Source organism: Lagopus muta, chromosome 15 (genome assembly GCF_023343835.1).
Source record: "Lagopus muta isolate bLagMut1 chromosome 15, bLagMut1 primary, whole genome shotgun sequence".
NCBI classification, from domain to species: domain Eukaryota; kingdom Metazoa; phylum Chordata; class Aves; order Galliformes; family Phasianidae; genus Lagopus; species Lagopus muta.
In genome coordinates, this window is record NC_064447.1 from 15111718 (window position 1) to 15127928 (window position 16211).

Here is a 16211-nt window from a genome sequence, read left to right on the forward strand (position 1 = left end):
TGTAATTGTAATTGCTGCAGACGTTCATTTTACAGGCATTAAAATGCTACACAGTGCTTCAAGTTCATAAAATTCTAAAGTATATACAAATATACTTTTTTCTTCTATTTTCTAGACACGAACTTCTATTGATGACCAACCTGATTTGACATTCCAAAGTTCTATTAACACACAGAAGAATCGAGATCAGTAGAGAAATAAGAAAAATGAAAGCAAACAAACACTCCCACAACCACGTTATACAGTTCACTGTTTCTTTTCCATCTGTTCCATTATTTTTTTTCAGCAAGTTTACTACATTCATGCACATCCCCCACAGGTCATGCAGCAAATATTTCTGGTATTAAATGACTTACTGAATAATGAAAAATTAAAGCAGCCTGAAAACTCTTGGAAAATGATATTTCATGTAGAAAAGTTCTGAATTGTTAACACCTCTGCAACCCACTCTACAGTCACAGCCCTGCACCCTCAACCTAGTACAATCACTGCTTGGTCAGAACAGAGCAACAGCTTGCTCACGCCCAGCAGTACTAATCAAGTCTGGACAAGAGTGCAGAACAGAAGTCTACACAAGCTGTTGGGAAACGTTAAAGCAAAAATTTTTACATGTGCTGACAGAGTAGAAATAAACAGAATGTGAGGAATTAAATAAATCTAGTCAATTTTCACCAAGATACTCATTTCTCCTGTTCTACTAGTTCTCTGGCTAGCTCAAGGAGCAACTTTGCCTTGTTATCTTTTCACTCAAAGGATTTCAATCTCCACACACATCAGTCAAGACACTGATTTGCTACTACCAGCTGCATGAGGCAGAAGACAGCAAAGCATGTCACAGGGTGTCCCACATCAATCTCAAAAAAAAGCTTTTGTGAAACAACTTTGGTACTGAAAGCCACAGGAACACCAAATGATACTTGGCCTCAGAGAACATTTTATATACAGAGTAATCCTTTCCCCCACTCTGTGTAGTACAGAGACGTGAGGAGCATCACTTTGCAAGCCTGCACCCCGTACTGAGGCAGCCTCAGGTTTGATTCCTTCCAGTGAACCAGCCTCATCCCCCACTGCACTTTCTTGATTCTGTTATCATCACTTCCCTCAATATTGTTTTACCAAAGCCCCCCAAATTTTTATTTATTTGTAATACAATCATTAGCAGTTTTTCCAATTAGGACCTTTTGGTCACAAGTCCTCAACAACATTATCTGTGGGGAAATCATTTTAATTACATTAAAATTTGTTCTTATGCAGAATCTGCTTTCTTTAATCCCACCTGTTTGCTGCACATGTATTTGAACAAGTACATTCCCTCTCACAGGCAGGACCACTACCTCAGTTATAAACACAGGAGCAAAATGCCAAATGCAGGTACTTTCCATTGCTCATCTTAATGTAAAACATGTCACTAACTACAGATAATATCTGCACAAAGTCTTCTAGTTAATCGGCCAGAAGATGCTCGGAAAATGCATTTTTGCTATTTACAGTTGATCTAACCAGAGCTCATAACACGGGTTTTTTTTCTGCCATTTCTTCATGTGAAATACTGAAAGAAAAAAAAAACCAAAAAAAAAACCAAAAAAAAAACCAGGAGCTATACTCAACCTTGAAACACAGTTAAAAAAGCTTTTAGCCTGATCTAAATTTAATCTCCAAAATAAGCACTGAGCAATCTCGACCACAACTTTCTTTACCATGCCCACTTTCCTCATCAGAAACAATGTAATCTAGGATCAGAACGATGTAAATGCACATCCGTACTTTGTTACCACAGGCTTCACAACAGCAGATTGGCTACTCAGAAATTACTTTGTCATTGTTACTGCCAGTTAGAACAGTGACCAAGAGTTCTTGTCACAAGCCCATAAATAAAGCAGTTGGTAAATAAAACACATTGGACCCAATTATCTACCATTGACAATTTAGTATTTCATATACCCACTAACAAAGGATATTTTTACAAGCAATAATTAAAGGAAATTAAAATTAATTAAAAGTAATTAAAAGGAAACTAAGTTAAAGCAGTAATTAAAAGGAAAAAAAGGATTCTGTTTCGGACTTACTAGTGAAGTAAAAATACTTCCTGTGGCAACTTCGGCGATTGGACATAAATTTATCTGTCAAAACATGCATATCCAATGACACAAAAAACAGCAAGGATCTTTCTCTAAGATTCAATACAAGGAGTTGCATGTGCCCGATCTGCCTGTAATCTGGAGACGAGGTCTTTTGTGTTTTTTTTTTTTTTTTTCAAATTACAAACACATTTACCCTTGCAAAATCTCCAGCATTTCACAGATTAAATGTTAAACACTTTTTTTTTTTCTTCCAGAAAGTACATACATGCTCCAGTGCTAAGTAAAGGAAGGCACTGTCTCACTGACAATGTTACTAACATGGTTCAAAAAGAGAGCTGCTCTCAGGAATATGTACAGTTATTACTAAAAAGATCTGAAATTCAAGAGAAACATATAGAAGAAAATGAATTAGTAGGATGAATAAATAGTAGGTCTTCTCATTAACAAGGAGAATAAAGAACTTCTTGAATCATCAAACATCTTATTTTCAAAAAAAGACATCACTAACAGGAGTCAAAGAACAGATGATAAAAATAAATACTTGAGTAACGGCAGAATTATTTTTTTTTCCCCCTAAAAGTACATACCAAAAATGGCACTAGAACCATCCTCACACATATTCAGATCTTATACCTTCAGGAGCTGTAACTGTTTACAGAACACAAATTATATATCACTTGAAATTATTACCAAAAAAAAAAGTTACTTTATACTAAGCTTTCTTCATTTCAATGTAGAACACAGCGGATCCTTCCACAGCCGCTTTGGGAACATTCATTTTTAAGCACTTTCTTCCGAGCAACAGGTACAATCTCACTAACTGACTAATTGTAAAACCAAAATGCAAGGCTAACTGGCCCTTTCAGTTCTGCTAAATGTGTCTGGTGGTAAACTGAATGTTCCCTCCAAACTTGAAGAAATTTAACTGTTCCACATAAAACATCTCCTAGTCTGTTCTTGATCAGCCCAATCCTTAAATCCACAGAACTACATGGGGCAAAAGGGTGTTCAAAGCAGACAGGAGCTCTGATTTTAAGATCTGAGATTTCAGTTCAGACAAACTCTTCACACGCTCACCTATTCTATGGACAGCTACTACTGCTCTTTGTAAAGATGCTGAATCTGACTTAGAGCTACCTTTCAGACAGAGACTGTGTTCTGGCTGAAGAGAAAGCCTCACATATTCAGTGCCACTTGAATTACAACTCACAACAGCATCCAGCAACTAGCTGTGACTCATTTATATAGAAAATACAAGCATTCTGACTTAAGTCTATATGTATCTTGGTCACATTTACCATCAGTTCATATAAACTCACACTGCACACAGATTGTTAAATGAGATCTAGCACAGCAGCATAAACATTCAATTTGTAGGCATATTTTACAGAAAAATGAAACTGCTACGGGTTCTGCACAATTACTCTCCCAAATTATTTCCTAGCCCGCAGTTCAACAGCATATATTTTTTCATTAACAGTTCACAAAATTTCAGTTAACAACCAAAATTGCTTCAGATTGTAGATGCATTAAAGCACATCTGTGAAAATACATCATTCTTCTCGTTTAATTTGGAATTTATATCACCCACAATATTTTATGAAATTGTTTTTGACTGAAAATTTGCCAAATTTCTGCCCACAAGACACCAGTACCAAACTACAAATTTCTAAGAACAAGAATATACAATATAAATCTTACAGACTGTCAAAAGACATTAAAAGATTTTTAAGCTTTAAAAACAAGAAGCAGAGCCTGACATACCAAAATTAACGTTACTGTGTTTTGCAATATTTCATTACAAGCCAAGTTAACTCCAGCTTGCAGTTCAAATCATTTCACACAACTGCTGGTCTTTCAATAGACTGCTATTATGTAGCAGATGGCAAAACACTGATATTCTACAGTGTTAGTGGGAAGCTCACTTAAGGTGATTCAAACATTTTCCATCAACTGTTGAAAACAGTATGATTGCCATGGTTACCTGCCATGATTTAGGGACAGACAAAACACATTCTGGTTTGCTGCTGCTGCTGCAAACAATATAAAACCTCCTGTTTCTGATGCTCTAAATACCAGTTATTATTTAACTAACCTATTGTTAGTGCAAGGGTTAAAAAAAAACAAACAAAAAACACAGCACAGGGTTCAACTCAACTCAATTAAAAGTAAATACAGCTTAGGACTTTAATAAGAGCTGTATCAGCCTCTGCATTATCACATCTAGAATCCTTTCCTAAATAAACCAAACAGTGCTATTATAGAAACCCCATGCAGAAATAAGATTATTTTGGTGAACCTTAGTATTTTGCACCAGTTTGGTTAATCAGCCTTTAAGAAGTTACATCATTTTTTCTTCACAAGTTGTACACCTCTAAATGAAGCTGAAAATCAGAGCTAGAATAGGAACTAAATCAATTGCTGATCTACTCCCATCATTTCATTACTATTATGCCAAAATAAGTCATCTTCAAATTATGAAGTTACATTTCCATCCTAGTTGTAAAACCAATTTCTGTACAGCAGAAAAAGACTAGCATTGCAAGACAAAACATGAGCACAGAATGCATGGAATTACCAGAAGTGACTATCCCACTGAGTGACTTTCTGTACATTTCTTACTCAATGAAACAAACAGGAATTCAAGGGGATAAGATACAAAGAATAAATCAAGGAAAATCTTTTTTTCCACTGGAGTTTCTACGTGACGGTAATCATTACCCCGGATTTCTCTTACCAAAACAGCTGACTCATTTTCAACTCTACCCTTCTACTCTACTTCATTTTACTGATCCCAGAAAGAAAGAAATCCTTTTAGATAAGTAATTTGACAGCAACGCTTTCATTAGCACTTCTAATTGCTTGATTTCTGGGACATCTCCTACCACATTGCACAGAGCTGCCCAGTAAAGCCCAGCTTCACTGCAGATGACTACTTGGTCACCAGAACAGTTGCAAGCTCTATCTATACCTCACAAAAATGTCAGTTCCCTACCCCCTCCCCGCCCCCCCCCCCCCCCCCCCCCCCCCAAGGTAATTTTTGAAAGAACTTTTATTTTGAGTAAGAGAGTAGTTTATATATCACTGCATGACCTAACTGGCCATACTAAGATTTTACTCATGCTTTCTTAGAACATATAACATGGCTGATTAGATCTTCTCCAAGCACAAGCACGTTAATAGATATGTGGAAATGTACTTGAACTGTGGGAACTCTACTAGCCCCATAAAAACAGCTAGAATTCCTTTTCAGGGTAAGCCTGGAACCTTAATCATAAGCTACTTAGCATTTTCAAGCAAGCCTGCATGCAGCCAGAAGGATAAGCCTTTTCAAAACCCACACTGAGAAAAAGTGTTTAATGTGAAAAAAATATATATAAACAAAAAAGAGAAAGCTTAAGAACAAAGCCAGAACTAATCTGTTTTCAGTGCTGTGCTTAATTCCACTGCTGGAAACATTCAATTGGTAATGTTATGCTAACAAAATCCAGGCTCATCTAAATATTTTATTATTTAAAAGCATAAATGTTCACTACACGTCTATTTGTAAACTGGTTAGGAATCAAATGTTCATTAAGAAAAACATACAAAACTGCAGCCTACAGCATTACCCCTAGGGCTTATATCTTTGCTCACCTGTTGAGCAGGGAAATTTTATTTCTATTTTCTCCTTAGTCTTAGTATGTGTCAGTCTACTCTTTATTCAGGAGCTTCTAGAAGCTATCAAAAAATTTCATGAAATTGAGACCCATTTTCACTAGCCTATGTTGCAGCAATAACAAAAATGTTAGTTAAAATTCATCTCCTACTCCAGAGTAGATTCCTTTAATAGAAGATACCCTCTAATAGGACCTACTATTGATTCTCATTGCCTGTTTGTTTTTTAATAATGCCTGCATGTAAAGATATTTTATAAGGAACAGCAAGTAACACCAAATTTTTCTTTCAGAAGAGATATCCTGCATTTTGCGTGATCTGAAATATTCAGTTTTCTAAAGAAAAATTAAGCTACACCAAGTACTTCTATTATCAGCAGTCCCTAAAATGCAATATACCAAAGTAAGATCAGAATATACTTTAAAATAATACAATAAAGTATTTGCTACAATATTTCTGTAATATAAAAAAAAGAAAGATTTCTTCTCTTAGATAGTGATACAACCAAAAAACTGAAGAAAAAAAAAAAACCTCTTTTTCCAAGTGCTGTACACATAAAAGCTCAATTGCATCTATTTCAGTTAACAGGTCAGAGGATCTGCATGGATCCAGGAATCCACATTAGACACTGACAGTGAAATTGGCTGGATGGACCAGAGACCACTGATCTGACAGTATAGCATTTATCACTTCCTATAAACTAGGAATGATAATTGCTTCTGCCCTACACACACTATTAAATGTGTCATTGGATTTCAACTTACTTAAGACTCAAAACCTGAAGTACTCTGTAGCCTGCCTTGATGCACACATGGCAGTGAGAGAAAATTTCTAGTCACAGAAAGCTTAAGAATACTCACGCTAAAGATGAAGTTCTTTTTATTTCTGTCAGTATGGTACTTCAATTAAGTTACTTATTTGTGGACTGGATTGTATTAACTTAATCTCCATAATTAAGCACCTTTGTGAACCAAGATTCCCACTTACAAAGTAACATGACAAATGCAAACAGCAACATTTCTTTTATGGTTATAGAATGCCACATTAACACTGTTAAAGAATTAACATATATGGATAAATACGTAAAATTAATTTGAATTCTTTCCTGGTTTGAACACAATAGAAATGGACCCCTTTCGTTTCTTCATTATCAAACTAATATAATCAAAATAATCAAGCATGCCTGTCAAACTTATATTACTCATTTTTCAAAAACCCACAAGCAAGAAAGTATATGAAAATAATACAGCATAGTAGTCGAGCTCACTAAGAAGGCTGAAAATTAAGATCACTTTAAAAATCAAGAACAATGTAGACTTCAGGCATAGATATTACATCACCCAATAGCAAATTAAGTAAGCATTAATGAAAGCAATCCTCAACTTCAAATTAATTCACTTTTAATTAAGGATTTATATTTCCAAAGCTTTCCCCCTTTAATAAACGTGCTCCAATTCTGAAACACCAAAGAGTCATAATTTTCTACTAATTCTATTCAAAGACATCGGACATCAAAGCTTACTCCTAAGAAGTATTATTTGGTCTACGGGCCCAAAGGCATTAGCTAGAAATTTCGCTTTTTCTTTTTCCTCTCCTAAGTAACAGCTCACTATACCAGCGTGACTTTGACTAATTAGTTTGATGCAGGATAGTTTCTGTGGCCTACTAAATCCGATAAAGTACAAAAACAGAAACATCCAATACTTCTGACCTCAATTCAAGTCAAATGTACTTAAATTTTAGTATGTCCTGAAGTGCTTTGCTGAATCAGAATGCAAAAACATCCAAGCCTAAAGCGGCTTCCTTCCCTACGACTTCCCTGTAAGACATTATTTTTGAGTCATTCCTTTTCAAGCTACCTGTATTTCTTCTCTCGCTGTCTAAGTACCAGTTAAAAAAACTGCTATCATGGGAATAAAAAGTTGCAAGTGTACAACCAACATATTTTACAAACACATGTATTACAAAACAAACTATTAAAAATCGTAAGTCTTAATCAAAATTACTTACAATATAGAAAAGCTATGTACAGAAACATGAGTAACTTCACCGTGACATTTCTTACACGTGCAGAAACAGAACCATTTGCTGTTGCTGCACAAAACGCGAATAAACGGAAGGAAGAATATTTATTCCTGCAAGGACTACTTATAAAGATTTTGCCAATCAGTTGGCAGCAGCGCTGAACAATTATTAGTAGAATACACACAGTATGGAGACCAGAATAAATAAAAATACAAGCTTTACATGCATTATTGTTAATTACTTCCTATGAATTTACTCACTTCAGTAACTACCTCTTTTGATTTGATGCAAAGCAACGCTAATTCTAACTTGCAACATGCAAATTAAATTGAGACAGTTAAGATAATTTTAACAAGCTGAAAGGAAAACATGCATACTTTGTAACTGAATAAAAGGTTACTTGACCAATGCAGTATTCTTCCACCTTCACTGTTCACTCTAGATTAATTGGTAACATCATAACAAGTGTTCTGTGCATTAAACTTGTGCTTCCTTAGGTGTTAAGGCTACTTCCTAACCTTACGTATCTATTTTGTTGAAAGATCATGGAAATGAATTGTAAGATAAATTATTGTATCTTAAGATAAACCAGTAAAAGGCACAAATACATTAAACAATTAATAAGAATATTAGATTCTTTATTGTTTTACAATTGTTAATTATTTTCAGGCTTCCTTTCCAATTGGTGACAACCATTAACAGGTACTTCATTTTCTCATTCCTTTAAGTTCCCTTTTAGCCAAAAACATTTTCTGTCAATTTTCTGTCAAAAACTGCAATTTTGTATTTGAACCTGATCTTCTTGATTTCTACTGCAATAAGCAAAAAAATAAGAATTAAAACCTGTAATTCTCCAGTCTTCTCTACATTACTATCCCCTGCCAAGTTTTCTCGTCAGTGCTCTCATATTTTGCAACTTCAAGTAACGGCTCTGGGTCACTCTGCAGCACAGCGTTTGCTAGTGGTCCTGGAGGTTCCCTAAATCTGAGACATATACCTACACACCAGACTTAGTGCAGGTATCAAGGGAGCTGTTGATTAACAGCAAAAGCCTCTTTCAGTGCCACTGATTTGAGGTACATCACCTTCACCAGCCTCACAGTACCAAGCCAAGTGTATTGAAGATATGCAATGAATAATATCATTCCACTACAAACTGGATGGTTGCAAAAGCTCATAACATCACTGACTGGAACTTAAGAAATAGCCGTGTTTGTGTATTTACACATGGAGGACTATTTATCAGTATGTTCTTTTGGCACCTAATAATACTGAGGACTCGTAAGGGACACAAAAGTCATAGACTGACCTAAACTGCAGAGGGATGCTCTTGTTAGTAGAATTTGGCTACAAAACTACTCTTTGGGTACTGATTTCAGATCATATCGATTAATTTAGATACAGGAAGACAGTTAAAATTCCATTTAAAATAGTACAGCAAGCATGAGAGGGAAAAAAAAAAAAAAAAAACTTCAACTGAAATTTAGCAGAGTATCAAAAAAGCAACAAGGCAACAATGCCCATGACGCATTTTTTTAAAAGTAGGGCAGAAAAAGAGCTAGTAGCGAGTGCTTCTCTTCTGTTTATCCTCAATTATTTTAACGTGTAAGATCCCACATACACTTCTCATCCTATACTGGAAGTTCTACATAATTCCAAGACTGACAGACATTCTCAAGTGAATAAGTTCACTTTACACTGAAACTTAATACATTCCAGTTACTTCAACTTGCTTTTGCATTGAAAGCAGGACCATCTCAAGGCCACTGCACGATCTCAGAATGTAGTATGTCCCAAATAGTGCTATTTTTGCTGGATCTATTGGACAACTTTCACAGATGCACAGTCCATCTTAGTGCACAAACCTCTGTATTATTCCTAAATGCAGTATCTACTACGACATGGTACAGAAACGTCTACTGCTAGGACAAAAATTTGCCTATCACAGAATCACCCGGGTTGGAAGGGACCCCAAGGATCATGTAGTTCCAACCCCCCTGCCTAGCAGGGCCACCAAACATACACATTCAGATCAGGTTGCCCAGGACCCCGTCCAACCTGGCCTTGAACACGTCCAAGGACGGGGCATCCACAACCTCCCTGGGCAGCCCGTTCCAGGGCCTAACCACTCTCCTAGTAAAGAACTTCCCCCTAACATCCAACCTAAATCTTCCCTCCTTCAACTTAAAACCATTTCCCCTAGTCCTGCTGTTGTCAGCCCTCTTGAAGAGTTTACTCCCCTCCTGGGTGTAGGTTCCATTCAGGTATTGATAGGCTGCAATGAGGTCACCCCGCAGCCTTCTCTTCTCCAGGCTGAACAAGCCCAACTCCCTCAGCCTGTCCTCATAGGGGAGGTGCTCCAGCCCCCTGATCATCTTAGTCACCCTCCTCTGGACCCTTTCCAAAATCTCTGTCTGTCTTGTACTGAGGGCTCCACACCTGGACACAGTACTCCAGATGGGGCCTCACAAGAGCCGAGTAGAGAGGGACAATCACCTCCCTGTCCCTGCTGACCACCCCTCTCCTGATGGAGCCCAGGATCCCATTTGCCTTTCGAGCTGCCAGAGCGCACTGCTGGCTCATATTCAGTCTCTCGTCCATCAGGACCCCCACCCAGGTCCTTCTCTGCCGAGCTACTCCCAAGGACCGCTCCTCCCAGCCTGTACAGGTGCCTGGGGTTCTTCCGGCCCAAATGCAAAACCCTGCACTTTGCCGTGTTGAACCTCATCAGGTTCACTCGAGCCCAGCTTTCCAGCCTGTTGAGGTCCCTCTGAATGGCATCCCTTCCTTCCACTGTATCAACCGCACCACTCAGCTTGGTGTTGTCAGCAAACTTGCTGAGGGTGCACTCAATTCCCTCATCGATGTCATTAATAAAGATGTTAAAGAGCACCAGTCCCAAGACAGACCCTTGGGGGACACCACTTGTTACCGGCCTCCACCTGGACATAGAGCCATTGACCACCACCCTCTGTCTGTGGCCTTTCAACCAATTGCTTATCCATCGGGTCGTCCACCCATCAAATCCACTTCCCTCCAATTTGGAGATGAGGATGTGGTGGGGGACCATGTCAAAGGCCTTGCTCAGGTCCAGGTAAATGACATCAGTTGCCTTCCCTTCGTCCACCAATGCTGTCACTCCATCACAGAAGGCCACAAGATTTGTTAGGCATGACCTTCCTTTGGTGAAGCCGTGCTGGCTGTCTCGGATCACATGCTCATTCTTTATGTGACCGAGCATGTTGTCCAGGAGGATCTGTTCCATGATCTTCCCAGGCATGGAGGTGAGACTCACCAACCTGTAGTTCCCTGGGTCCTCCCTATACCATTGTATATAACACCGTAGAAATAAGCTTCCATGATAAACTGAGGGGAACTGACGTAAATGCATCACTTTGTGGTTTCCATGCTCCTCACAGCAAGTAGCCAGAAAAGTAATCACTAATCAATACCAATTGCACAATTGGTTAATATCTCACCATAGCACTCTTTCAGGAGAGCAATGGATGGCACCTAGCAAACAGTAACTTTTTCTAAGAACTGATATGATGAAAATGATTGTGGGTTTTTACATGACTATGGGAGAATTTTAGTCCAAAGCTAATGCATTGAAAGCAATACAAAAACTTTAATGACTTGCTCAACTGTTACTTCTGTAGTTATCAATTGTGTAACTAAAATAATAATTTAATTAGTATATGAAGTAATTAGGATGAAAGAGTATAAATAGAGCTTAAAAGAAGCCTTTCCTTATTTATTGAGGTGGCCAATGTGCAACCGCTTAAAAAAAAAGAAAGAATCAGCATCCAGTGGTTTAGTATAGAAGTTTTAAGTTATAAGCGTGATTTAATCCCCCTTATATTTTACTTGTGATAGTTAGATTTAGTTTTCAGATTATTTATTCACTGTAAAGATTAACAACTTAAATCAGCTTTCAGGATGTATATTGAAGATTTTTGCCTTATATTAAAACTATTAAACATCCTAGAGTTTTGGTAATCAAGAATTGAATAATGTACTTTGGAAAAACCTTCTCTCATTTAAGGTCTTCAAAGGATGAACATTTTTACTGTATCATCAGTGTAGCCACAACAGATAAATAGCCCAAGCTTTTAAGTGACATTAAGCCTTCAGAATATTTGCATCTACTTTTTCCTTAATCAGAAACACTTTTAATTCTTTTCAGTTTAAGGACAGAATGCTGTCAAATTAGCATTAAAACATAATCATGCTCTGATATCCTGGCTTCTTGTCTAATACATATCAAGAAGTTACAGAATTATAAAAATTCTCTTTCCTCCTTTCCTTTCTCCCTTCAAAAAAAAAAAAAAAAAAAAAAGCAGTTCTAATGCTTATGCTGTCCATAAAAATAACGTAAAGTTTTAAAAATTGTTCAGAAATTCTCTGACTCATAGTCAATGTGTACTTAAGGAAAATGATAATCATCTTTTTTACATGTGTGAAGGAAAGGTTACTTTCTGAACTCTTACTGATACTATGAATTAATTTAATTACCTTATTTCCAATAGCTTTTTTTGGTGGAAAGTTAAAAGTCCTCACTTGGTGGTATTTATTCTGTAATTTATGATGCAAGCTTCTGAACTCCGTATATCTTCGATAAACATTCCATTCATCGTCCTTTATTCTTATATAAACCTGCAAAACATAGACATGAAAGAAAATATTTTTTTTCCCTAATTCTTAGGCTATTTTCCAACTTGCAATCCATTTCCTCCTCTTCTTAAGATTTCTGTCTTTGATGAAGCACTATGCCGGCTCACATATGCATAAAGATCAACAGGCACATCAGGCCAGAAGAGCAGATCCCAAGCTGCATTTCCACTGCATCACTTCTTACCCATAAAGACTCGTAGTTTCAGATACTGCTGTCCTCCCCCACTTTTAGGCTTCATTTCCATGAAAGTTTTTCTCCCTGCTTGAGGAGGAGCATTCAAGTACTGCGACACTCCCCCCCTCCCTCCCCCCGAAAGACCATTTGAAGTACATAACATAAAAAGAAACATGAGGAAACATATGAATCAGTCAGTATTAAACAGGAAGTCTGTTGAGCTGCAAAGGATTTTAAACATTAGAGGAATGTTTATTGATGATAATCTTTGGTGAGCTTATAAGCTTATGAGCAATAACAGCCTTACCTGATTAGGGCATGTTTATCTTTAATCTTATTATGTGCAACTTAAAAATGTTTATTACTCTGCAAATAAGGAAGATTTGCAAGTAGCCACGTAAATATTGGAATCTTGTTAAGAATCACAAAATCAGTTTCATTATCTTAAGTTTCAGGCACTGGTAATAATGGAATTCAGCATGTTTTGTTTCTATTTGCTGTACACTTCACATGGAAGTGAAGTATGTATGTACCAAATACCAATATCCCACAGTTGAGAAATACAACAAAATAATATTATTGCAGTAGCCGTCTTGCATCGTCACTAAACGAAACTGCAACTAATGACCACCACCTAGAGGCAAAATATAAATGCAAACTTACATTTTTTAATTCTGGTCTGGGCTCTGTCTTAGTCCCTGGGAATACAAGAAATTATTTTCTAACAGTAGGCTGACTGACCAACATCTGGCTATCAATAAATATTCACCAGAAGAATGGTATAAAGTGATGGAAAGTGCAACAACGACAGCAGAGCAGCAAAATCCCAAGCTGCAGCAAGCAAGGAGTCTCACAAAGACAACAGCAGCAGGCGCAGAAATAAGAGAAGGAAGCTGCTTACCTTTAGAAGACCTCAGGCAGGGATCTCCAGAGAGATCCCCTCACCTCCACTGCCAACACTTAAATGATCCCACCTGGGAAGGGGTGGATCCTGGCTCCACCCTTCCATCACTCAGTGCATTCAATTGCATGCACCTGAGCTCCCATGGGCTGGACCTGCCTTCCCACCAGGTGCTCCATCACTGGCTCAAGCTATGACTTGCATTTCCACAACAAATGTTCATCAAACTGTACAGATCACGAACATAAGTCACCAGAAAACACCTTTCTAACCAAAAAAGGAATAAATAATCCCCATGAATTACTGAAACATAATAAGGATAGGAATGGTTCATTGAATTCACATCCCTCTGCTCAGGTGCAAAACTAATTACAATACTGATTTGCACTAATACATGGCAAGGCAATATTCAAGATACAAGCCCAAAGAAAAACAAAGCACAGCAAGTATAGAGAGGCTGTGCTTCTGAATAAGTTAGAATGAGTGTGTACTGGAAGGAAAGGTTTACTAATCATATTTATTTCCATTTTAGGTCTGCATTAGACTTTATCATAGTATCACAACAGCAACTCATGTTTGGTTAATCCTACATTATGATCTCCAAGTTTCTTCAGCTGGCCAGCTTCTGCAAGGCATACTGATCACAACACTTACACCATTCAGAAAATTCTCTGGTGAATTCTGAAACTTATTTCTCAGATTTTTGTATTTTGTGTTCATTTTCAGATAAACACTGTGCGTGTAGGTGTATCCAGAAATGTTTTCCATCTTCCAAAACAGAGCTACTTAAGAGATCTGATAAAAAAAAAAGTGACATCTGTGTTTTGCTTGATTTTTCTTCAATTTAATTAGCCCAATAATTTTTTAGATCCATGTAAATTTAAAGTAATTGCAAACTCTGAGGTAAGAAGTCTCAAATTTCTCTCCAATTATGTTGGAAGAAAAAAACACTGTTGGAATTTTTTTTTTTTTAATGTTCAACCTACTAATTTCAATAAATGCTCTAATTTATATATTGAAACAGATAAAAATCTCTCCACGCCTTTCATGATATGAAAGATTGCTACTGTACTCTAATTACTAGTTTAAGGAATTCTACCTTATTTCAGTTCCTATTCCCACCACAAATACCTGCTCTTCTGTATACGTAAAGCCTTCTCTACTTTTCAGTTTATAAATTCTCCTGTGATCATTAAGTGCCAATAACTGAGTCCCACATTTAAATTCGTCCCTCCTGTGAAAGCTTCCTTTATTCCAGAAACATCAAATTCTGATCCAAACCGTTTCTTCTTCAAATTTTATTTCATTCATGTGCCAAAATATTGGATCTCCACCACTCTGATGTCCTTTACACACTCCTTTACCCTGTGTCATCAATTACCAAATGGACTGATATCTTCCCCAAGATTTCTTAGATACTGATCCAAAAATGTGAAGTCTATCCTTCTCCACTTACAGGTAAATTTCCTTGTGTTACTCTAAAGAATGACAAAATTGAATTCCGTAACACATAGCTACCTCTTCTCAGCAGGACTCTGCATCTTCAGATGACTATTCACAGTGCAAGAGGAAAGAAATCCATAAATGCCTGTTTGATTTTAAAAGCTCTATGCCACAAATGCCAAGGTTTCTTTATCGTTATTTATTGCTGTTATCCGGATGTTGACCTACTACTGTGAAATGGTGATATTTCAGAAAACAAATGAAAAAAATTTAAGGGAACATCATAAATACAATTAAGTGCACAACCAATTTGATCACCCTTTTTCACTAAAATGATACACTACCTAACAGTTTCAACATCCACAGCTTACTGATACAAGTAGATGGCTTTTGTTAATTTCAAAGAAAATTCTAGACAGTGCTAAGATGTGAGTGCTTGTTATTCTGCTTCTCACAACGATACCCTTCAACTCAGTCTGAGCACAAGATGTAGCTGTTTCTAGATCAGGTCTTTAAATTCTTAAGATTTGTAACCACTAAATGCTGCCAGTTAATTTCTGGTAAAGGAACGTGATGCAACTCTGCAAATACAGAGATCTGCTTTAAATTTCCACATCTAATGAGATTCATTACAAAATATTGCTTGCCATAGGAGTGCATAGCTTTATTTCCGAGACCTAATCAGTATCTAAAGGGGAGCTACAGGAAAGAAGGGGACAAACTGTTTAGAAGGGTCTGTGGTGACAGAACAATGGGAAATGGGTTCAAACTTAAAGATGGTGATTTAGGTTAACTATAAGGAAAAAGTCTTTTACAGTGAGGGTGGTGAGGCACTGGAACAGGCTGCCCAGTGTTGTGGTTGATGCCCCATCCCCGGAGACTTTCAAGGCGAGGCTGGATCAGGCCCCAGGCAACCTGATCTAGCTTTGGCGTCCCTGATCAATGCAGGGAAGTTGGGCTAGATGACCTTTAAAGGTCCCTCCAGACTCTAAGGATTCTATGTTTCTACCATACTAAAGAGTTTTACAGATAAAATCTAATTTTAAAGCAGGCTAAGCATTGTTCCCAATAGCTTTAAGTACAGTCATAAACAGCATATCTGAGATTTACACTTACTCAAAACAAGTTTCCAACTTCACCTGTTGGTGAACTTCACTGAATGTGAACTTCACATTTCAGCTTCCTTTATTTATTCGACAACTTCTTCTCACAATTAGCAGTCAGTTTTTATGCCCAGGGTTCCTCAAGAACTCAG

General features: G+C 37.3%; 1 protein-coding gene across 3 annotated transcripts in view; it reads right to left on the minus strand.

The window, feature by feature from the left end:
* Positions 1-16211, minus strand: part of SNX29 (sorting nexin 29) — a 77435-nt gene that overhangs the window by 14431 nt on the left and 46793 nt on the right. For all 3 annotated transcript variants that reach the window (XM_048962338.1, XM_048962337.1, XM_048962336.1), the window contains one exon: positions 12279-12419. In XM_048962338.1, the coding sequence (XP_048818295.1) occupies positions 12279-12419 (141 nt within the window). The remainder of the gene's footprint in view (positions 1-12278; positions 12420-16211) is intronic.